This window comes from Arctopsyche grandis, chromosome 1 (genome assembly GCF_051622035.1).
Source record: "Arctopsyche grandis isolate Sample6627 chromosome 1, ASM5162203v2, whole genome shotgun sequence".
Taxonomy (NCBI): Eukaryota; Metazoa; Arthropoda; class Insecta; order Trichoptera; family Hydropsychidae; genus Arctopsyche; species Arctopsyche grandis.
The window spans coordinates 42,070,975-42,094,160 of NC_135355.1; the positions used below are offsets into that span (position 1 = coordinate 42,070,975).

Genomic DNA, 23,186 nt, shown 5'->3' on the forward strand with positions numbered 1-23,186 from the left:
CCCGGGCCGCACTGTGCAACTTTGTCGACCGATTAGTTGCGCGACACGAAAAAATGTATGGAAATGTGTGCGACAAACAAGTTGACGGGTGTGTAGCATGTCCCATCTACCTGCATGCATTGGTCTGGTCGCCCTCAACTAAGTCGCTCGCAAGTCGCACGGTGCAGCCCGGCCCTTAGAGAAAAAGTATTTAGTCAACAGTATTTTCATACAAAAATAGTCTCAAAGAACAGGCAGAGCAGGTACTAAAACACCATAAGCATTCATTGCAGTTATTTCCTTTCAAAAAATACGAGAACAATATCGATTTCTTGACTAGTATTCGTCGAAAAAAAAAAGTTTAAAACCAAAATTTAAACTAGGCTCAAAAACAGTTCACTTGGCGAACACTGATGTAGTATATGTAAATAAAATCATTGGTAAAACCCCGATGGCATTTCAAATGGCATTAGTTTTACCACACACACGATAATGCCAGATTCTGAATACACATCCACCAAATAAATACCAGTAGATACTTTCCGTATATACGTAAGCTCTACTGGAATTTCAAATACCATCGCTTTATTAACTTGTATCGCCCAAAAACCTACCAATAGAACGCCATAATCTGATTACGACTAGCTTTAGGGCGAAAACACACAGGGAAGAACGGCACGTCGTGTGCTTGGCTCCCCGCTGTGGGGATTCTCCTACATTTCTTCAAATATGTGAATCACCGTTATCAAACACTATCAAGCAAGGATAAAATTTTACCGAAAACACTCCAGAGGGTGATTTTATTTTTATTTTACGTAGATATATACCAGGAAGGCTCGACAGGAAGACCCCAATGCACCTTCCTGGGCAATTAATTACAAACCTCCTTTACGTTTCACTTACGATTACAATTCAGGAAAAAGTTTGCCTTTTATCCGATCGTTTTCATACTTTGCCATATTGCTCATTTTGGTCATCAATATAAGTAAATGTATCCTCCGCCATTACGATGGTGCAAAAATACGTGTAAGACGCGTTTGAATTTCTGAAAAGTGACTGACGTCTATCCATTTTTTAGTTTTAAACATAGATGGCGGTAGTAAAATAATTATTACATAAATCACTGTATTTCGAGAAGCTGAAGAGAACACGAAATTGACAATCAATTATATGTGCAAGGCATGCCACATTTTTTTCGCATGTTGAAAAGTATCTAAAAAAAACCACGTGCCGCGTTCCTTTCTGTGTGATTTTGCCCTTATGCCCAACTGTACATATCGTTCAGATTTAAAATCGAACGAAAAGTGCAACCGATTTGAAAGTGAGTAGTACACACCTAAAAGGTAAATACGAGCCGAAACTTACCAGAAATGGGACACGAACGAATCCGAATCGAAACTGCATAAAAGATCCATCACACACTGAACAACGAGAACAGGCCTTCAATCACTACATATTTAGAACAACAAACCGGTATTGCAAACACAATCGATTCCCCATCGCGAGGAGAGAAAGGTCAAAATTTGCACGGAGCTACGCGCAAAATGTCCGCCGAATTCCGAGTGTTTTCTTCATTGGCAGTTTAGCACAATTCGGCGAGGAAACGACCGGCCGAGCGCGAACGGAAATGTTTATGAAACTTTTTTGGTGTACGGTCGCCGTTTACAGTTCACTTGAAATACTGGTTATGGCCGGGCGTCGGCGCGCAACGACTCTACTCCGACGCGTCGCGAGCCAAACTAGTCCTTACGCCGACCGTCGTAAGATCCCTTTTACCATGCATCCGATTATCTCCGTATTTGGTCGCGAGATCGTCGCATCGGATAATAGGCCCTATGCAGTCTAGACATACGGTTCATTTTCGTGTGCATTCGATGTTCGCTGATATGATTGTGGTTTACTTCTATTTTTGTTTGAATATTTTTTTATATCTAACTTATCGAAGGATTTTGCGTGTCGAATACAAACTGCGATCAACGACCCAGTTCTGATTGTTTATTTTAAAAAAAGTACATTACCCATTTTGCTCAACAGCTGATTTGATAATAAAATGAAATCTACGATCGATTGGTGACTAAATTCATAACTCTGGATAATTGAAATAGTAAACACGTCAATGAAGGCATTCCGTCAAGTATTTATAAATACGTTTAAAATTTCTGTATAAAGTATAGAAGAGGCTTGCAAAAAATATGACATTAAAGGTAAATGGATTACAGATTCATAAAACAAATTTCAGATGTTTTAGTGTTTTTTATTAAAGAGTTCTTATAACTTAATTACAGTTTATATTCTTGATGGATACAGCATCTGTAACAAATAAAAAAAAATATCATTAATAAAAATCGAAACATACAATTTGAAACAATTTTTTGAAATTCCTTAGTTTTTGGCAAAATAAGACATTATAAATGCAATTTTTTTTTTTAAGAAACACATTTAAAAACGTTTGTTTTTTAAATATAAATCATATCACAGAAAAAAAACGGATAGATACGCTTGAAATATTATAGTAAGGTAAGACATAGCTGAAATATTAGATTACGTTTAGAGATAGAAATGGTTGGGTAAAGCAAAAGATAAACTATAAAGGGACTCAAATGATATAGGTTTTTCATTCCAAATTGACATTGAAAAACCTGTACCTGAGGAAATTTAAGAGACAAGGAATGCTATACATGTGAAATTTAAAAAACATTTAAAATTTAAAATATAAGTGAACAGAAGTAAGGAAATTTATAAATATAACAAGATAAATGTTCACTCAATGAGATTTTATAAAAAAGCTGTAATGATTTTTATAAAAATTGCTAAAAACAAGTTTTTGATACAGTAGTTTTACTACAGAGTTTCTCATAAATATGTAAATGGTGTATCTGGTAATATATTTGCTTATAATTTCCTTATGAACAAAATGCAAACGTTAATAAAAACTCAAAATCAAAATTATGAATAAAAATCAATCAAAAAAACATGCCTTTACGTCCAAAGACAAACACACCTTTCAAACCTGTTTAGTCTTTTTGTTATATCTATCTTGCAAATACATTTTAAAGTATATTATAACATTTCATTCAAGAGTCACAAACGATGAACAAATATGAAAGGAGACAATAGTCTCGGCTTATAGCATTTCAAGAAATGAAAACCCATCGGAATGTCGATAAGTTCACAATATTTATTATATGATATGATATACTAACAATTCTGATTCTATGTCCCATAGCTTTGGAGGGAAGGTTTCTCTTGAACTTGGCACGCACGGCGCCAGATCCTCCATGGGGACGGGTAACCTTTCCCCAGATCGCTCGGACCTTGGTCTTCCTTCCTTTAGGTCCACCGGGGACGGTGGTGCGTTTCTTGGCACGGTAAACGTACACGCACCGTTTGCCTACATAGAACGAGCTGTCATTCTTATAACGGCATCCTTCAATCTGAAACACGAGACCACGGGACAAAATCAAAATACATTTCATATACAAATCCACCACACGTATGAACGTTTGTTTATATATATATATATATATCAGTTAGAAAAAGTGTCCACAACGTTTGTGTTCAGGTTTCAAATGTCAAAAGCATCATGTAAGAGGAGCATTGTGTGGACGAGCATATCGTATAGAATAGGAGCATTGTGTGGTACCTTTAAGAGGGCTGTGTTTTCGTGTTGATTTCTCAATCCACGTTTGTATCCGGTGAAGATAGCCTTAGCGTACAGCCTTCCGTGTCTCTTAGTGGGAGTTTTGACGGTTTTGGCAACCAGAGTCGGAGCCTTCGCTACCTTCTTCTCGGCTGGTTTTCTGGGCGCGGAGGCCTTGGAAGGTTTGGGTGCAGGAGCGTCAGCCATTTCTGAAAACAATACCAATTGCACATGAACATGAACATAAGCTGGGAAACAAAACGTAAGAGTGTTTTAGAGCGAAGAGAGGCGGAGGAACCGATGACATGTGTGGCGGATTGTTTTAGGTTATGTCCTGTGCCGAATCCGCTGTCATCGGGGCGCAGCGCCGCGCTCGGGGCTCCCGGGCGTCGGGACGGGGGAGGGGGTGTGGCGGTAAGAGGCGCTACGCCCCCTCCGCCCCTCGGCGCCCCCATAATTTGACAAGAAACTAACCTTCGGCCGGTGAGACCCGCTGACGGGACCAAAAGAGTGAACTGCGACGGCTGACAACATTACGGCAGGCATCGTTTCGGATCTAACAACGCGAAACACGCCCTACTCCATTCTTTTTTCATTTTGTAAACCGTTTTCACTGCTTTTTCATTAAAATTGATGAGTTTATAAATAAAATGCTGATAAAAATGTATTTCATATTTAATTTTGTAGTTCCACACGTTTTAATAAAGATCGGAATTTTATATTTCCCTTAACCAGTTGACTGCCCAGCATAGAAGTAAAATGCATACAATCGCTCTCAGCCTCCAAAAATGTTGCTACAAAAACTCTGCGCGGCAGAGTTTGTTCATTGTTTGCTAAACTTCGTCTCTCTTCTGACTTTCCGTCTCTCTCTTCGATGGCTCGCTTTTAAACGATACTTTTGTTAACAATGACCATTCTATGCTGCCCAGACTTTCAGGAATTAATTTAAGGGTTAAGACGTAATCATATATTGTTTTAATTATATTTCACATGACAAGGAATATTGCAACTAGCATGTCATTTTTTTCGAGATCAAAATTCATTACTTTTTTTCAAACTTTTAGTGCTGCCATCACTACAAACTAAATTTCGTTATCAACAAATAAATTGAAATCAACACTAAATAAAATGGTTCGGTGATTACTGGTCATAGAGTCACTAAAATCTTTATAACGGAACATCTGGCAGCCGAAAAGTCCATCATACTAACGAGAACTTGAGTGCCAAATATTGCGTATTCGCGATTTTAATGGCAAAAATTATCTTTGTGACCACCGCAATGTGACTAATAATCCAATTAACAAATAAAATATCTTTAATTCAAGCTGGCAATGAATTTCATGCCTCATTTGCCATGGGATACTCCCGGAAAATTCATTCAGTAAATTACAAGTGTAGTCAACCATTCGGTGGCTTGCGACATCGTTGGATAAACTAAAAATAAAATTTATTATTTTAAAATTCATTTATTCAAATATAATTTTGTATTTATATTTGATACAAAAATTTATACATACATACTCTACAAGCAAGAGAACAAAACAATGGTTGACAAAAGTGTATAAATAGTGCATAAAATTTTGTGCATAAAAGCCGCCTATCTCTGATATTTACGGTTCGGTGATTACTGGTCACAAATTACTCGTCACAAAGTCACTAAAATCTCTATAACGGAACATCTGGCAGCCGAAAAGTCCATCATACTAACGACAACTATTATAGTAACGAGAACTTGAGTGCTAAATATTGTGTATTTGCGATTTTCATGGCAAAAATTGTCTTTGTGACCACCCCAATGTGACGAATAGTCCAATTACCGATATTTACATGTAAACAAAACTCAAAGAAGTTTCAAATTGACCACTTTTATTTTTTCAAGGGTTTTTTTAAGATAAATGGTGATTGAAAAAAATGCTAGATTAAAGTAATAAATTGATTTTAAAATAATGTATTATTGCCAGTTAGTAGTAAATGGGAGCACGAGTAATATTTAGTAATGACACGTGTTCCTTATTTCTACAGGCTTTTTAATACTTTTTAACTTAAAAACCTAATTAACTGACAACGTTAGTATGTTTGATGTTGTAATTTTCACCTGAAAATTACACTAATAATAAAAGACGAGATGTTTTAATAGTCAACGAATTATTTCGCCCATTGTGATCGCGCACACTACAATCGAGATCTCGATAGTATGATAGTTCGCGTGGATAGCTCGTGATGGGGCGTATGGAGTGAAACGACGGATATGTTAAGGCACGACTGTTTAATCTGATGGGCGGGAAGAAAGTAAAGTAGCGACAGACAACTTGGCCGAGTTGGTCCCAACTCGTAGGATGGTGACCGAAACTCGACCATGTCGTATAGCCGCCACAGTATTTACGACTTCAATAGCATTAAATTTACAAATTAGCGTATGATATTATAACGTAGGAATATTTGTGGAGAATTCCGAGATTAAAGGGAAATCATTTGTGAAGAATTTGAAGAGTTTGTGAGGAATAACGGGCCTGTTTGGACTACTACATGTCCGAATACTCGGCAATTTGCCGTTAAATTGTAAAAGGAAGAACACACAGTGAACTGGACATTCAGGAGCGAGCAGGTATTCTGTGTGGGCTAACCCAGTTAGGTTAGAATATTTAGGAATTTTATTTATTATCAGATTTTTGTAACAAATAATAATGTATTTCATTTTATATTTATAATAATTAGAAATGGGGGGGGGGGGGGGGGTGGCGGGCCTAACTAACCAAGTCATTAAATAAATGCTTTGAAGCGACTTTGGTCCATCATTTGGATCCTTCAACCCACCCTTACGCAACAATATATACTTATTTGACAATTAACTGATATTTGAGACAGGGTTCGACTTATATTTTTTGGCTACAAAGAATAGAAAATGAACCCCTTTATTAGATTCTTCCATAGAACTTATCCAAAGTGATTTTGAAAGTGTTTGAAGATGACTCTTTTCCCATTTTGAGGATCTCGAAGAAAAACATATTTTTTTTTAAAATAAAAATTTATTTATTAAACTAATATTTACAATGTTTATGAATTATACTCGGGCACTGGTACTTAACATATATGTACAAAATACAAATAAAATATTCGACCTAAAATTTAATACCCGACACCTGCGTACGATTCAAAAGTTTTATCATTCAACATTTCATGAAGACCTTGCTTGCAAAAAATAAAAAAAACATTATTTTTTACATTAAGCACAATATTTACACAAACGAGAATCAATAATATAAAAGAAACTGAAACTTTCTTTAAAAAAACAACGATAACAAAAAAAGTAAACGTATTTATAGAAATATATTTATTTGTACACAGCTTTGCAAATACTCGGCGAGAAAAATAAAATAAAACACAACAAACCAACATCGAAGAATACTTTTAAGCCGACAATTATAAGGTATACGCTTACTTTAATGAAAATGAACAAACATATGATAATAGACCCGTTCAAATGAGTAATAAATAATGAGATAAGGAATCCATTCGGTTTGGTGTTATAATTCATTTATCATCGACAAACGGTTCGGACAGAATTAATGCTTGTAAAAATAGAATGAATACAAATCAAAAACTAACAGTATATGAACACGAGAAATTAGTTTTATTTCATTGAAATTACATTTATGGAAGTGCTGGCATCATTTCATAACTGCAATAAGGAACGTGTAAATATAATATAATTAAAGCAATTTATTTCATTAAAATTAAAATGATTTAGTAAGTGTTAGACAAAAACGTTTCAGACTAGAATAGAATGACATAAGATAAATTAAACATACATATAAGAAAACTTTCAAATATAAATAATCAATATATACGTATATATGGCAAAGTATATACATATGTATGTTAAGAAAATTAGTCCAAAAAAAAATCACATAAAATAAAGTAATGAAATGAGCACCAATTACTCGGCTATTATGAAATATTGCAATATACTATATGTAAATATATTTATACGTGCAAAAATGAACAGTTTAAGATTATTGCTTGACATTTCTCTTAAATGAGACATTCTTAAAAAAACTACGACACATAAATCCAGTAGAAAATTTGGTGCGGGCTTTGAACAGTTCATTTTGCTTTTATATATATATATATATGTATGTATAACAATATTTATCACATTTTTCAAAACGAAAAAATGTCATCGCACAGTAACAAAACAAATCACGGATCCATGCAACATTCCACACCCACCAACAGTATTAAAATTCAGTTAAATTGATGACAGTCCTCGAGTCTTCACAGCCTCTAAATGCTTAGACACTAAGCTGATTTTTCTTTAAAAATAACTTCTATGTCAGGATGCAATTGTCTTTGAAAATTCTCACTAATTCACGCTAGGCAGAGCCGTTAATTGAAATGGAATTTGAACTGGAATGGACTGCCGTAGTGGAAATGATGGAACGCATTTCCTTGAGGACCACTTCGGCCGGCTTCCGGATCCAGCGGATCGTCTCCAGCGTCAAACTGAGCTCGCTTCTCGGGGTCTGTTAAAACCTGAAATTCAATTAAAATGTACATTTACTAATAATACCAATAATCAGTTAAAGTGTGAAATTAATTCGGATAAAAATATTCACTTCTTTTGCAGCGGCTATATCAATGAATCTACGCTCGGCGACTTTCTTCTCGTCTCCTTTGAAATTGTCTGGATGCCACTTTTGGGCGGCTTTCCTGTACGCCTTAACAATTTCTTGTTTTGTGGCTGACCTATGAATTGAAAACAAATATTAAAATAAAAATATCAAGATTACTAAGCTTTGTTATGTATAATTACATAACCTTTCAATTTGAAACTATTTATAATATATTGTTTTTCCATATTTTTACTAATCTTTTTAATACTAATAATAATAATGCCAACTTTCATTTAATATTTTAACTTAAAAAGATGCGTATTTTATATCAATATATCAACCACCGAGTAAATATTAGTTTTTTTAGATTATATTATTTTCTTCCTAATAGAAACAGCCGTACGAAAAGTATTCTTTGGTACATTCTATATAGGCACATTTATATTTTTCGTAATGTTTATGTAGCCAACAAAATCTATTCATATTATACAGCAGTACATGTCACCGAAACGTATCAAGCAAAACCAGTTTTCATCGGCTGTTAATACTATTTTATATGGAGTATTTTCTATTGAAACATGTTTATTGGGATAGTGTTCTGGCCACACTATTTTTTATTTTCGTTTAACACGTTCAACCCTGGCCACGCGGATAGTGCTATAGCAGACTGTAATTTTACAGTTCCACTTCATTGAGCACCCCAATACTAAAATTCCTATAAAGCTCTAAAGATTTAGGGACACGCGTAATTGGGTGTCGATACGCGTGACAGTGCCGCCACACGGCCAAATGTATGAAATAATGCGCCGGGCTGAATGTGTTAAAACGTCGGTTTCATCGCTAACTCTCTGAACTCAGGTATACCTGTAAGAGGATATTTGTGTTCGAGCAAGGGTACGCGAGTTCGATTCCGAATGAATTTATACAAAGTTTAGGCTTTTTATTGATTCATTCATTATGTTCGGCTAGCGTTAGGACACACACACACAGATCTTTATATATATATTATATTTTTTTCAATTTAAATAAGTAAATTCGCTTAAAATGTAATCGTTCAATTTGAATAAGAATATGTTGGTGCGGTTGAGAACACCTGTAATTTATACCAATTTAATAACATCCGCGATCTATACGATAAAAAGTACCATATACATCGATAAATATAATACAATAAAAAGTTACTTTTGCCATTAAAATAGGATAATTTAGGATTTTTGAACATTTTGTCGCGTGAACATTTTGTCGTTGAAACTTTTGGACTTGTACCAATTGTCGTTTAACCATATAATATTATAGAAAATTATAAGAGAATAAATACCTCTTGACGTCAAGTATTTTATAATAATCTCTTTTTTCAGCTTGTTTCAACAGTTTTTGCGCTCTTTGAAGACCTTCTTTAGCCCTCGGACTATTTTCATCAACTCCCAACGCATCCTGATATTTATGAATGGCTGAAAGAACATTGAAAATTCACCATAAATGAATTGCCAAAAAAAAAAAAAAAAAAAAAATGTAAATATATTAATATTGAAAGTACCCACCATCATCGTACATCTCGAGTCCGATCAAAGCTTCGGCTGTTTCACAATAAATATTCACATCCTTGAGTATATCCGTGGCTTCCCTGCAATGGGTGATTGCAGCCGTATACTGCTCGTCCTTATTACTGCACACGCACAGCAATCGTTTCGCTTCCCAGATCACCATCGAAGCATCGGTTTCGATCTTCACGATACGCTCCGCGTCCTCTATACACTGTTTATAGTCTTTCGAATCTAAATTAGTTTGTGCGTCTGTTACGAACTTATCTACTTTTTTTATTTTCTTGTACAACGGGAAGCAGTCTTTGTTTTCGGGATCCAGTTTGAGACACTCGCGAATTTCCTACAACATGATACCGTATTTGGTTAATACAGGTTATATTCCATACATAGTGCAATATCATTTGATTCGGATAAAATAAAATCTGCTTTTGCACTGCGAACTACAATAAGCTTTTTACTTTATCTATGTACATACGTAGTAACAATAGATGAAGTTTTGTTATCATGCGAAAATTCCAACTCGAGATTTTGACTGATTCGAACTCGGAATCGATCACTGATCACGTTTTCATGATCTAAAAAAAATGTGTGTGTATTTTGGGGATTTTTTGAACACCATCAGTCCAATCGAACTGAAACTTATTATCAATTACTGAAATTCTTATCGATATGACGTAAATTTTTTTCAAATTTTTAAGTTGACCGGATATGGTACCTCTCCTTATATGTGTCCTCTTTTTTATGTTTTTGAATCCAATTATTTCCCAAACCGCTGACCGAATCTGACAAATTTTTTTACATGTAATAAAAATAATAATCTTTATAACTTTATATTTTTTAAATATTTTTATCTAAACCGGAAGTAGTACTTTAACTCTACAGAATCGAGGTTTTTTATATTTTTCTCAAGGAACCTTTTTGTTTATTGAACTGAAATTTCATATCTAGAAGTTTAAGCTTAATACCAAGTTATGTATAAAATTTGGTAAGCATCCGTCGACCGGAAGTGGCAGTTTACTCTTGTTCGATTTTTCTTCCACCATTTTTTTCGACCCTTTAAACAAGTGTGCTCTTCACAAAAAAATTCAAGTATAATTAATTCTTGTATGAAAATGTGATGAAAATAATAAAAAAAAATCAATAAATTTAATAAACCGGAAGTGGGATTTCTTCCTCTTAGAAAAGTCAAAAATGTCGTGACCACGATTTTTTCCGCACCCCTGAACGTATCAAGCTGAAAATTCATATTTGTATTCTTTATGTACTAACTTAGAGCTGATAAGGTTTAGTTCAGAATTCGTAAACCGGAAGTATTTTTTTATTTTTAAACAGTATTTCATCATTTTATTGTGACCTTTTAAATTATTTTTATTCCCTTGATATTTAATGTGTATAATAACTATAGTGATTTTAAGTAATAAAAAAATTTCGAACAAAATTCATCAACCGGAAGTTTAATCTTGTGTAAGTTTCCTTACATTTGCATCGATGAGTGAATGTGTAAATATGTTTAGCTATCGAATTTTGTTTCGTGACCTTTTTATATTCCTCAAATAAATAGATAAAGTCAAGGGTTGGTCACATCCGAATTTTTAGACATTTTCATACCTTCAAAGAATCGGCTACGTGTCCCAAATTGGAATAGAGAAGACTTGCTAGTCTAAAATATCCACTAGTCGAATCTTGCTGCAGTCGGTTTACAGATCGAATATCTGAAACGGCAGCTGAAATATCACCCTGAAACATTTCACAAGTTATAATTCAACCACACTGGAATAGTTAAACGAGCATCATAAACCGGTACAAAGTTATTACTTGTGCAATGTAGCATTCGGCTCGGAGCTGCCTCATAGTGGAAGACCACGGACAGACTTCTAAGATTCTCTGGACGAGGTCGATAGACGCTGCAAAGTCCTGTCCGCGATAATAAGCTTCGGCTAATAGCATATCTTCCGTCAGATCGGGAATGCGGTGATACATCTGACTCGCCTCATCGTTGTCCGGTTCGATGGTGAGCTAAAAGTCCAGTACCTGATTTGTACTTGTTTGGTTTTGAATTAATTCAAAAGTTCTGCAGAACGGTTATAACTTACGACGTTGTAAAAATCGTCCGACGCCTCGGACAGCTGTGCGAGTTTCAGATTGACGATGCCTCGTTGCAACCTGGCTGATGTGAAGTCCGGCTTCATCTCCAGCACTTTAGTGAAGTCCGACAGAGCGAATTTCGCTTTGCCTAGAGCAAAATACACCGTTCCTCTTTTGTAGTATGTGAGATAGTTACCGGAATCGCCCTCTGTCATAAGAATATTTAGTTATTTATTCGTTTGCTGTTTTTTTGTATTTTTCTTTTTGCTGTTTGTGTAAAATACTTACCGACTGCTGCATGATAATGCGTCAAAGCATCAGACAATTGGCCTCTGGCGAGGAAATCTTTTCCTAATTCTAGATGTCTATTTACTTCTGCTATTGTCGTCGCTTCTGCAACTGTAAGATTAAAAAAAAGAGCATTTTAAGAATGTAAAAAAAAGTGCAACAGCTCAATTTTTATTTTATCAAGGTCAAATAACCAGCAGAATAGACTAGTGGTTAGCATATAACGCTTTGAACAGAGTGGTCACGGGTTCGAGTCCCGCTGCTGGCCAGACTTTGGATTTGTGACTCCAGGTCGATCGCTTCCTATCAGTGTTTGCCAATTTATCTGATTTTCATTGAAACGGTTCCTGCAAAAGGCATGCCAGTCCTATCTCTCTCGCAAAAATTCGAGCTATTCAGCATCTCGATTTTTCGCTTGTTTGAATAAATGCTGCAATTTTCTCCATAGATGTCTCTGAGAGAAAGGTCTATGAATAAACCTTTCTACATTTAACCAGCAGAATTAACCAGTGGTTAGCATATAATGCTTTGAACAGAGTGGTCACGGGTTCAAATGCCACTGATTTCTGGTGGTCAGACCTTGGATTTGTGACTCCAGGTCGATCGTTTCCTATCAGAGTTTGGATCAAATTGGCATCCCAGTCCTATCTGTCTTGCAAAAATTCGAGCTATACAGCATCTCGATTTGTATAAATGCTGCAAATTTCTCCATAGATGTCTCTGAGAGAAAGGTCATGAATAGAAATTTCTACATTTAAACCAGTAGAATAGACTAGTGTTTAGCATATAATGCTTTGAGCAAACTGGTCACGGATTCAAATCCCACTGGTGACTCCAGGACGATTATTTCCTACCAGAGTTTGCCAATTTATCTGATTTTCATAGAAACGGTTCCAAAAAATTGACAACTTTACTCATTTTCTCGCAAAATCTCGAGTTTTCAGCAATCTCGAATTTTGATGAATTGTATAAAATGCTACTAATTTACAACTTTGACCATAGATGTCCCTGTGGATGTTAATTGATATGTACATATTTATTGAATGTCACTGAATTGTATAAAATGCTGCAAATTTATAAATTTGACCATAAATGACGGGCTGAAAACCAGACGGGTACAAGTGACATTTTTAAAAAAATCTGGTTTAAGTGCTAAAATAATAGCATATATGAAATGCTATTATTTTAGCACTTAAACCAGCTTTTTTTTAAAAATGTCACTTGTACCAGTCTGGTTTTCAGCCCGTCACATGTGGCTTTGTGGATAGTAATTGATATGTATTTATGTACTTTGTATAATATTAATAATATTTGTATCAAATGTACAATATTTCTGGTCAGGAAGGGGCATTTGGGTTACCAGTAAGGTCTTCCTGGTATAAATTAAAAATAAAATAAATGTTTTTAATAAATAAATAATTACCATATTTTTGCAAATGATTTTTGTAGTATTACATATTTTATTTTTAAGTTTTTATTTGTATTAAAAATAAATTAAGTGACTTTTTTTTTTTTTGAATAATTAAATAATAAAATTAATTTAATATTCATTAGAAAAAAAACAGCAGATTTTTATAAAAATTAAATTTTAAATACTTTCGAATCGAAGATTATTTATTAGTATTTTTTTGTGCAATTTAATAATCTCATTTTGAAATGTAAGTAGGCATAAAATTTATAGCCTATTGAATTGAACAGCAATAAACTTGAATTATTATAAAAAGCAACAATGATTAATAGCTTTGAATGTTTTCAAACGAGAGAATTTATTTACACGTTTAAAATGTTAAAACTATACGGCAAGCAAAAAAATATCAAAAATGCATAAATAGATAACTTATTGTATCGATTCATTGTTCGATCGACACGGCAGATAAGACTCGAATGTAAATGAAATAAATATATATATATATATATATATATATATATATATATATTTAAAAAATTCATAATGCGCATGTTGTTAATAAAAATTCACCTTCTTTATCAGTCGCACTGATAATAAACATCAAACATTAAAAGTGGCGAATGGTGCAAAAACAAATCAAATATAGACGAAAAAAAATGTCCGGCTAATCTAATAATGAGACTTATGTACGTGTAGGTAAAAGTACCGAAACATATACACGCGTAATATAATGCAATTAACAGAGCGGAATTTGCGAATTGTAAAAATGCCAGGTGGCGATGGGTATGGGTTACGTGTATGAGTTGTTGGTGTTGATGTGGAGTGAAGTGAAGATACCTTCGAGCAGGTCCAGCAGATCCAGGAGTAGCAGGAGAGTTGCTGCCGTCCTCAGCCTTCGCCAAGTGCGGTGTTTCAGCCAGGACGAGTGCGAAGTTCGCGAAGACTCCATGTCGAATTCGGCCGCAGTACAAGACAGCACCGCGACTCGACAGCGCTGTCAAATGTCAACCGACGAGTTGTCAACGAACGATGAATGGACCCCCTCCCGACCGCTGCCCCGCACCCCGCACCCCGCACCCCGCACTGCAGCCCGCCGTGGTCGACTGCTATTGGTCCACGAGCTTTTCTAATGCCGCAACACCTAACACCGCCGAATACGACCATCTTCCCGCCTCTTTTTTTCTCTCAATTTTACAACGGATCGACGCAAAAGTGGCCCAGCCCCCTTCATATCTACAGCGTAGGCGATTTGCAAACTTACGGTTAAACTATTTCCAAGGAAAACTTTCGGTTTAAGTAGGTTTGTCAGATTTCATGCAAGTCGAACCGGGACACCCCCCCCCCTAAAAAAAATCAGATCTTTGACTTTTCTATAGGGGGTGTCCGAGCCAAAAACCCTCATGGCCGTTGGTTGTCCTCTTACGGCTTCGGCTTTTGTTTTCTCTCTTTTACTCTGATCATCTGTCAGTCGTGCTAGATTCTCCCGTGGGTCCGGCGCCGGTGATCCCGGCGCGGACCGCCAGATGCAGCGTCCCTCGTAAAAGCCGGCCTCGAACTAAGGCAGGCTGGCCCCGTGATCCGCCCAAGCGATCACGGCGAGCGCTCATTGGCATCATATAAGCCCTCCGAGGAGTATGGCTTCTTCCATAGTCGTGCCTCACCGACTATACTCGACCACGTGTTCGACCCAAGCCTCGAACACGGCGAGCTCTCAGACGCTCGTGAGACTCCGACCGAGAAGGTCTTGGCGTGGCTGGTCTCTACCCTTCCTGACCAGCACAGCCTACTCAATCCACAGCCTCCGCCATAAAGGGGCACAGGCGCCGAGAAACTCCCCGGTGCGCCATCTATTCATCAATAAAAACAAGATCATAACCGTTACTCTTTTGTATAATTCCCCCACCCCGCACCGTTCCAGAGCAAGCTGATCGAGACGACGACACACACACACAGCCGCTGGTCACCCATACATATACACACATTACAGCTGCTGCAGCTATCGTTCAGGGGGGTTGAAGGTATGGGGATCTAGTCTTGTTGTGAAGGTCTTCTTCACCACCAGTCCGCCATGTATTATAGACAGGTTCGTCTGTGTTCGATATTAAATACAGCTATGTTCAATATGGTATTTATTTGGTAGTAACACGTATACACAAGTATGATTAATTGTTGGCAAAAGTTTGTCGTTCAGCGGTCTCTGGATATGGTAGAGTGTCGCTGGCTCGGCATTCAGCTATGTTCGGCAAGTCGCTGGATATGGTAGAGTGTCGCTGGCTCGGCGTTCAGCTATGTTCGGCAAGTCGCTGGATATGGTAGAGTGTCGCTGGCTCGTTGTTCTTCCAAGTCCGCGTAGTGAAGTGGTGGCTGGTCAGGAGCTGGATGTTGACTGGTCTGCTGCTGTGTGTCGACTGGCGTTGTTTGCGTTGTACCTCCTTTTATATGGTTTCTGGAATGCTTGGTGGAAGTGGTTATTGACGCGTACGAGAGGAATTTTGTTTTCGTCGAGGCGTCGAATTTTCTGGAATGCTTGATGGAAGTGGTCGTATGAGCATTTAGTTTATTGATGCGTACGAGAGGAATTTTGTTTTCGTCGAGGCGTCGAATTTTCTGGAATGCTTGATGGAAGTGGTCGTACGAGCATTTAGTTTATTGATGCGTACGAGAGGAATTTTGTTTTCGTCGAGGCGTCGAATTTTCTGGAATGCTTGATGGAAGTGGTCGTACGAGCATTTAGTTTATTGATGCGTACGAGAGGAATTTTGTTTTCGTCGAGGCGTCGAATTTTCTGGAATGCTTGATGGAAGTGGTCGTACGAGCATTTAGTTTATTGTTGCGGAATATTCTCGAAGGATTTTGGCATCGTTCCGCTTGGTGAATGTGACGAGATTCCCACATGGCTCTCTGGTGAGCGTTAGCGATGTGTGTGGATTTGTGGGTATCTTGATATGTTCACAAGTCTAGTCTGTCTGGCCATCTTATTTTTCTACCAGCCCTGGTGGTTGTTTCTGGTGGAGTCTCATTTGGTGCTGGTTGTGGTTGTTCTTGCGAAGTTGGCTGTGGCTGTTCTTGTGATGTAGGTGGTGTGTCCGGGTTCTGTAGAAATGCGGGCTTAACTCTGTCTATTGATACCGCTTTTTCTGAACCGGCTATGTCTAACCACATGTTCTTATTGTTTCGTCGTAAAACTTTGTATGGTCCTTCATATGGTGGTTGTAGTGGTGCTCGTACTGAGTCTGTCCTCAAGAATATGTATTTGCAGTCGTGGAGGTGTTTGTTGACGAAAGTTTTGTGTTGCCCATGGTGTTGTATCGTGGGTCTTATCTGTTGCATGGTTCTTTGTAGTTTTCCGGCAAATGTTGATGCGTCTATGGGTGGTGTATTTAAAAATAGGTCTGCTGGTAGACGAAGTGTTGTGCCGTATGTCAGTTGTGCAGGAGAATAGCCAATGTCTTCTCTGACTGCTGATCGTAGTCCCAGTAGTATCATGGGCAAAACGTCTGTCCATTTGTCTGTATTGCAGGCTTTGATGGATGCTTTTAGTGTTCTGTGCCATCGTTCTATTATTCCGTTTGATTGAGGGTGGTACGCTGTTGTTCTCTGACGTTTGATTCCCATGATTTTCATTAGTTGTGAAAATAAATGTGATTCAAATTGGCGTCCTTGGTCCGTTGTGATGGTGGCTGGAACGCCAAATCTAGTAATCCAGTTTTCCAGGAGTGCTTTCGCAACTGTTTCTGCAGTGATGTCTTTGATGGGGATTGCTTCTGGCCATCTGGTGAAACGATCTATGATTGTTACGCAATACATATATTCTCTTGAAGGGGGTAGTGGTCCGATGAGGTCTATATGTATGTGGTTGAATCTAGTGTCTGGAACCGATATTGTTTGGGTGGGGCTTCTCGTGTGTCGAGAGATCTTGGTTTTTTGGCATGGAATGCATGTGCGTACGTAGTCTCGTATTTCTTTTTTCATGTTAGTCCAAACGAAGCGGGTTTGTATAGCTCGTTGTGTTGGTTTTGGTCCTATGTGTGCTTGGTCGTGGAAGCTTGTTATGATTGACTTTCTGCATGATGCGGGTATGTATGGTCTTATATTGCCAGTAGATATGTCGCACCAAATTGGTTGTTCTATGTTTGTCAATCGTAGGTGGCGTAGTTCTAGTCCCGTGTCTGAATTTCGTAGTTCTGAAAGTTCTTCGTCGGTTTGTTGCTCAGCTATGATTTTCTCTATGTCCAAGTTTGGGGGTATTGTTATGGCTTCGATTCTCGACAAGGTGTCTGCTACTACGTTGTCATCACCTTTGATGTGTTCTATGTCTGTTGTGAATTGGGCTATGTAGTCTAGCTGGCGTTGACGTCTTGGTGATGCTGGTTCTGTTTGTTTCGTGAAGGCTGATGTTAAAGGTTTGTGATCAGTTAGTATTTGGAATTGTCGTCCTTCTAGCCAGTGTCGGAAATATCGTACTGATTCGTAGATTGCAGTTAGTTCTCGATCGTAAGTGCTGTAGTTTTTTTGAGCTGTGTTGAACTTCCTTGAAAAGAATGCCAGTGGTTGGTTTTCGTTGTTGTTTGCTTGTTGGATGACTGCTCCCATGGCGCTGTCTGATGCGTCGACCATTAAGGATAGTATTGCTGACTCTTTGGGGTGTACTAGCATTGTTGCGTTGCTTAGGTCGGTTTTACACTTGTTGAAGGCTTCCGTCATTGTAGTTGTCCATACGAGGGGGCTTTTGTCGTTTTTCTTGTGTCCCGCGGTTGCGTCGAACAAGGCTTGTTGTGAATTGATGGCGTGTGGGATGAATCGGCGGTAAAAGTTTATCATTCCGAGGAATCGTCGGAGTGATTTATAAGTTTCCGGTGTTTTGAATGTCGCTATGGTCTGTACTTTCTCTGGAAGTGGTTTAACGCCGTTGGAAGTAATTAAGTACCCTAAGAAGGATACTTCCGATTTTCCAAACTTGCACTTTTCAACGTTGATTACCAAACCGTAGTGTTTGAGGCGGTGCATGATGATTGTGATGTGCCTCTCGTGTTCTTCCTTGTTGGCTGATGCCACCAGGATATCGTCGATATAAGCGAAACAGAACTCCAGTTCTCCCACGACTTCGTGCATGAATCTCTGGAAGGATTGAGCTGCGTTGCAGAGGCCAAATTGCATGGCGGTAAACTCGAAAAGTCCGAAAGGGGTGATGATGGCCGTCTTCGGTATGTCTTCTGGTGTTACAGGGATCTGGTGATAAGCTTTTATTAAGTCTATCGTGCTGAAGATTTTTGCGTCTTGTAGTTTGTGTGCGAAGTCTTGAATTTGCGGAATGGGGTATCGGTCAGGTGTTGTCTGTGCGTTCAGACGTCTGTAGTCGCCACATGGGCGCCAATCACCATTGGGTTTGCGGACCATGTGGAGTGGGCTGGCCCAGTTGCTCTTTGATGGTCTGCAAATTCCGCTCTCTGTCAGGCTTTTAAATTCTTTTTTTGCGATTTCTAGGGCGGCTGGTGCTAGTCTTCGTGGTTTGGAATACACTGGTCGTCCTGATGTTTCTATGATGTGTTGAGTTTTGTGCGCTGCTGTTTTTCTTTCCAGCTGTGGTGTTGTCACGGATGGAAATTGAGTGAGAATATGATGGTATTCGTCGGTGCTGGCTATTGTTGAGAGTCCAAGTGAAGGTATAGTCATGGTGTGTCCCTTTGTGGTTAGTCCTGTTACACCATCGATGAGACATTTTTTGTTGAGGTCGACAAGTAGGTTGTGGTGGCTCAGAAAGTCGGCTCCGAGGATGGCACGGTTGACATCGGCTATGATGAACTCCCAGTTGAAGTTCCTACGTAGTCCGAGGTCGAGTTTTACTGCTTTTGAACCGTAGGTTTTTATTATGGTCCCATTAGCGGCGTGTAGCTGAGTGCTGGTGTTGTTGGATTTGTTAGGTTTGTTGGATTTCTTGCTGTTTGGTGGTAATGCGGATATGTCTGAACCAGTGTCGATTAAGTAATTCTGGTCTGTTGATTGGTCCCAGATTATTAGTCGGCATTTTTGGGTACCGGGCGCTCTGTTTGCCGTTTCTGAGAGTCGCCGTTTTCGTTTTCCTTGTATTGGTATTTGCAGGGTGCTTGGCATTTTTGTGCGAGGTTTCCGAATTTGTGGTGGAAATAACAAAGTTCTCCTTTTGTTGTAGATTGACCTCTGGTGCGTGAGCGGCTTTCTGTGTGGTTGTTCATAGTCCGGTTTTGGCTTCGGCTTCGGTTGTAGGTCGGGTTTTGCTGTTGGCTGGGGTTTCTGAGTTTGAGTTGATGAACCTCTCTGGCCAGGTCGATTAGGAGGCGCTGTTGTGATTTGACATGATTAGTCATCTCGAGCAGTAGAGGATCTGGTGTTGTTTTTGGGTGTGGGAGCGTCTGCTGGTTTACTGAGTTCACTTCTATGTTGTGGTAAACTTCCATCAGTTGATCTGCGGTGAGGGCGAGTTGTTGCAAGGTTGGGTCTGGTATTGATTTTAGGATGGCCTGGGCGTGTTTTGGAAGTCGTTGTGTCCATAATGTCTTCACTATTTGTGAGTCTTTTTGCTGCGGGCCGGCCAGCTCCTGCATCTGTCGTAGCAAGTGTGATGGTTTTTTGTCGCCTAGTTCGAAACCCGTGAGAAGTCGTGCTGTGCGGCGCTCCAATGAGTCTCCCAGTCTTTCTAGTAGTGCCTCCTTTAATTTTTGATATTTGTTCGCTGCATTGGGTCCCGTCACTATGTCACTGACGAATGAGAGGGTGTCGTAGTCCAAGGCGGTGACAAGGCAACCGTATTTCGTACAGTCCCTTGTTATATTTGCGCTGTCGAAGTGTGCTTCCGCTATGCCGATCCATAGCGAGATGTTCTCCTTGAATACTGCTGGTAGACGTAGTGCGATGCGGGCTGCTTCCAAGGGTTGTGGTTGCTCTTGTTGATTTTCGTTCTGGGCTGCTGGGATGTCGTCTCCGTTTACAGACATGATGTTAGCAGTTGTGTAGTTTGCTATGTGGGCTGCTTTGTATGCTGCGATGTGGGCTGCTATGTAGGCTGCGATGTGGGCTGCTATGTAGGCTGCGATGTGGGCTGCTATGTAGGCTGCGATGTGGGCTGCTATGTAGGCTGCGATGTGGGCTGCTATGTAGGCTGCGATGTGGGCTGCTATGTAGGCTGCGATGTGGGCTGCTATGTAGGCTGCGATGTGGGCTGCTATGTAGGCTGCGATGTGGGCTGCTATGTAGGCTGCGATGTGGGCTGCTATGTAGGCTGCGATGTGGGCTGCTATGTAGGCTGCGATGTGGGCTGCTATGTAGGCTGCTTTGAAGGCTGCGTGGCTCTTAGTCGGGGGTCACCAGGTATGGTGAGGTTGGAAGTTGACTGCACTGTGGGCTGCTTTGTTGACTGCTTTGAAGGCTGCGTGGCTCTTAGTCGGGGGTCACCAGGTATGGGGATCTAGTCTTGTTGTGAAGGTCTTCTTCACCACCAGTCCGCCATGTATTATAGACAGGTTCGTCTGTGTTCGATATTAAATACAGCTATGTTCAATATGGTATTTATTTGGTAGTAACACGTATACACAAGTATGATTAATTGTTGGCAAAAGTTTGTCGTTCAGCGGTCTCTGGATATGGTAGAGTGTCGCTGGCTCGGCATTCAGCTATGTTCGGCAAGTCGCTGGATATGGTAGAGTGTCGCTGGCTCGGCGTTCAGCTATGTTCGGCAAGTCGCTGGATATGGTAGAGTGTCGCTGGCTCGTTGTTCTTCCAAGTCCGCGTAGTGAAGTGGTGGCTGGTCAGGAGCTGGATGTTGACTGGTCTGCTGCTGTGTGTCGACTGGCGTTGTTTGCGTTGTACCTCCTTTTATATGGTTTCTGGAATGCTTGGTGGAAGTGGTTATTGACGCGTACGAAAGGAATTTTGTTTTCGTCGAGGCGTCGAATTTTCTGGAATGCTTGATGGAAGTGGTTGTTGACGCGTACGAGAGGAATTTTGTTTTCGTCGAGGCGTCGAATTTTCTGGAATGCTTGATGGAAGTGGTCGTATGAGCATTTAGTTTATTGATGCGTACGAGAGGAATTTTGTTTTCGTCGAGGCGTCGAATTTTCTGGAATGCTTGATGGAAGTGGTCGTACGAGCATTTAGTTTATTGATGCGTACGAGAGGAATTTTGTTTTCGTCGAGGCGTCGAATTTTCTGGAATGCTTGATGGAAGTGGTCGTACGAGCATTTAGTTTATTGATGCGTACGAGAGGAATTTTGTTTTCGTCGAGGCGTCGAATTTTCTGGAATGCTTGATGGAAGTGGTCGTACGAGCATTTAGTTTATTGTTGCGGAATATTCTCGAAGGATTTTGGCATCGTTCCGCTTGGTGAATGTGACGAGATTCCCACAAAGGTTTTGACCATTTCCCGGCCTATGGAGATTCAGTGGGATTTTAGAGAGGATCTTTATTACTCGATTGAAGGTATGTTCATACTTAACAGCACTGCACGATTCCGTTTCAAATATGTCATTTTATAAGATTTCTATTCATATCTACCTACACGTCACGTTCACAGCACTTTGGCCGTGTGCAAGGCAAAATCGGCTTACTTATACATTACAGGCCGTGACGATACGGTGCAATATTGCTTACGTCGTATTGTCGAGTACTTACAATATGAATGCATATACGTGCATTCGTAGCTACGCGTCAGAATACAATTCAGCAAAAATGTTTCGGCGTTTATCGAACGAAAAATTATGTATAATCGCGTTGTTGTTGGAAGAAGAAGCTCAAGAAGGCAATAAAAAAACGGTTCGGTGATTACTGGTCACAAATTACTCGTCACAAAGTCACTAAAATCTCTATAACGGAACATCTGGCAGCCGAAAAGTCCATCATACTAACAATAACTATCATAGTAACGAGAACTTGAGTGCCAATTATTGTGTATTCGCGATTTTCATGGCAAAAATTGTCTTTGTGACCACCCCAATGTGACGAATAAAGCTTCGGGAACTCGACCTGGCTCGTTCCAGCAAATTTGGCGGAGAACTTCGCGCGAAGTCTAGTGGCGTAGCTACTATTGCGCAGAATGATGCAAAGCATCACGGCCCATGCTTGATATGAAACAATTTCACCGCACGCCACTGCTATACAAATATGTATAAGCTAAGTAGTCGTGTCAATAACAAATCAGGCGTGTAGCCGCTCGAGTACGAAAATATTGCAGAAACGAGATCTTACTTTAAAGTTTAGACGAAACCACTTTGGTGTTGAATCGTATATATGAGAATGTTAGTAAATTACGAAATTCATACGAAGAAATAAAATCAGGAGCGAACAAACTGGCCAGGAAGTGGGGAGAAATTTTTGCATCAGGGCCTAAAATTTCTAGCTACGCCATTGGCGCTAAGGGGTTAGTAAAAAGTAGTAAAAAGATGTCACCACACTCATTGAGTCGCGGCGCGATGTTCACGGGCGAGTGAAGAGCCCGCTTAATATATGAACATATGTAAATGAAAAGTGCTACAATTACTTTATTTATTTATTTATTTATTTAATATACTTGGGGGAGGCGGCAAAGCCGATAGGCCCAAGGGGTTTGAATAAACATATTTTACAAATTATACATATATGCAATAAAAAAATGAGAAAA

At 39.1% G+C, this 23,186-nt stretch overlaps 2 protein-coding genes across 2 annotated transcripts; both read right to left on the reverse strand.

The window, feature by feature from the left end:
• Positions 1–1,906: 1,906 nt before the first annotated feature.
• On the reverse strand, positions 1,907–5,042 carry RpL35A (ribosomal protein L35A). The gene is made up of 5 exons (XM_077439670.1): positions 5,010–5,042; positions 4,094–4,175; positions 3,623–3,828; positions 3,183–3,413; positions 1,907–2,289 (listed from the first exon to the last, which is right to left on the reverse strand). Exons 1-5 carry the CDS (start codon positions 5,040–5,042, stop codon positions 2,266–2,268), a joined length of 576 nt encoding a protein of 191 aa, XP_077295796.1. The 3' UTR covers positions 1,907–2,265.
• A 1,591-nt stretch (positions 5,043–6,633) lies between these two features.
• Positions 6,634–15,141, reverse strand: P58IPK (dnaJ homolog subfamily C member P58IPK). The gene is made up of 9 exons (XM_077436341.1): positions 14,395–15,141; positions 12,150–12,260; positions 11,870–12,069; positions 11,592–11,792; positions 11,385–11,513; positions 9,774–10,116; positions 9,551–9,683; positions 8,236–8,365; positions 6,634–8,152 (listed from the first exon to the last, which is right to left on the reverse strand). The coding sequence occupies exons 1-9, from the start codon at positions 14,504–14,506 to the stop codon at positions 8,006–8,008; spliced, it is 1,506 nt and encodes a 501-aa protein (XP_077292467.1). The 5' UTR covers positions 14,507–15,141; the 3' UTR covers positions 6,634–8,005.
• Positions 15,142–23,186: the final 8,045 nt, after the last annotated feature.

Excerpts from the sequence above, each read along its gene's own strand:
- RpL35A (XM_077439670.1), bottom strand. The coding sequence starts at position 5,042 with ATGTCGCAAGCCACCGAATGGTTGACTACACTT. Across the intron at positions 3,414-3,622 it reads AAAACACAGCCCTCTTAAAG|ATTGAAGGATGCCGTTATAA; the intron begins GTACCACACAAT and ends CTCGTGTTTCAG. Across the intron at positions 2,290-3,182 it reads TGGGACATAGAATCAGAATT|ATGCTGTATCCATCAAGAAT; the intron begins GTTAGTATATCA and ends TATTTGTTACAG.
- P58IPK (XM_077436341.1), bottom strand. The coding sequence starts at position 14,506 with ATGGAGTCTTCGCGAACTTCGCACTCGTCCTGGCTGAAACACCGCACT. Across the intron at positions 11,514-11,591 it reads CCGAATGCTACATTGCACAA|GGTGATATTTCAGCTGCCGT; the intron begins GTAATAACTTTG and ends GAAATGTTTCAG. Across the intron at positions 8,366-9,550 it reads AAAATACTTGACGTCAAGAG|GTCAGCCACAAAACAAGAAA; the intron begins GTATTTATTCTC and ends TTCAATTCATAG.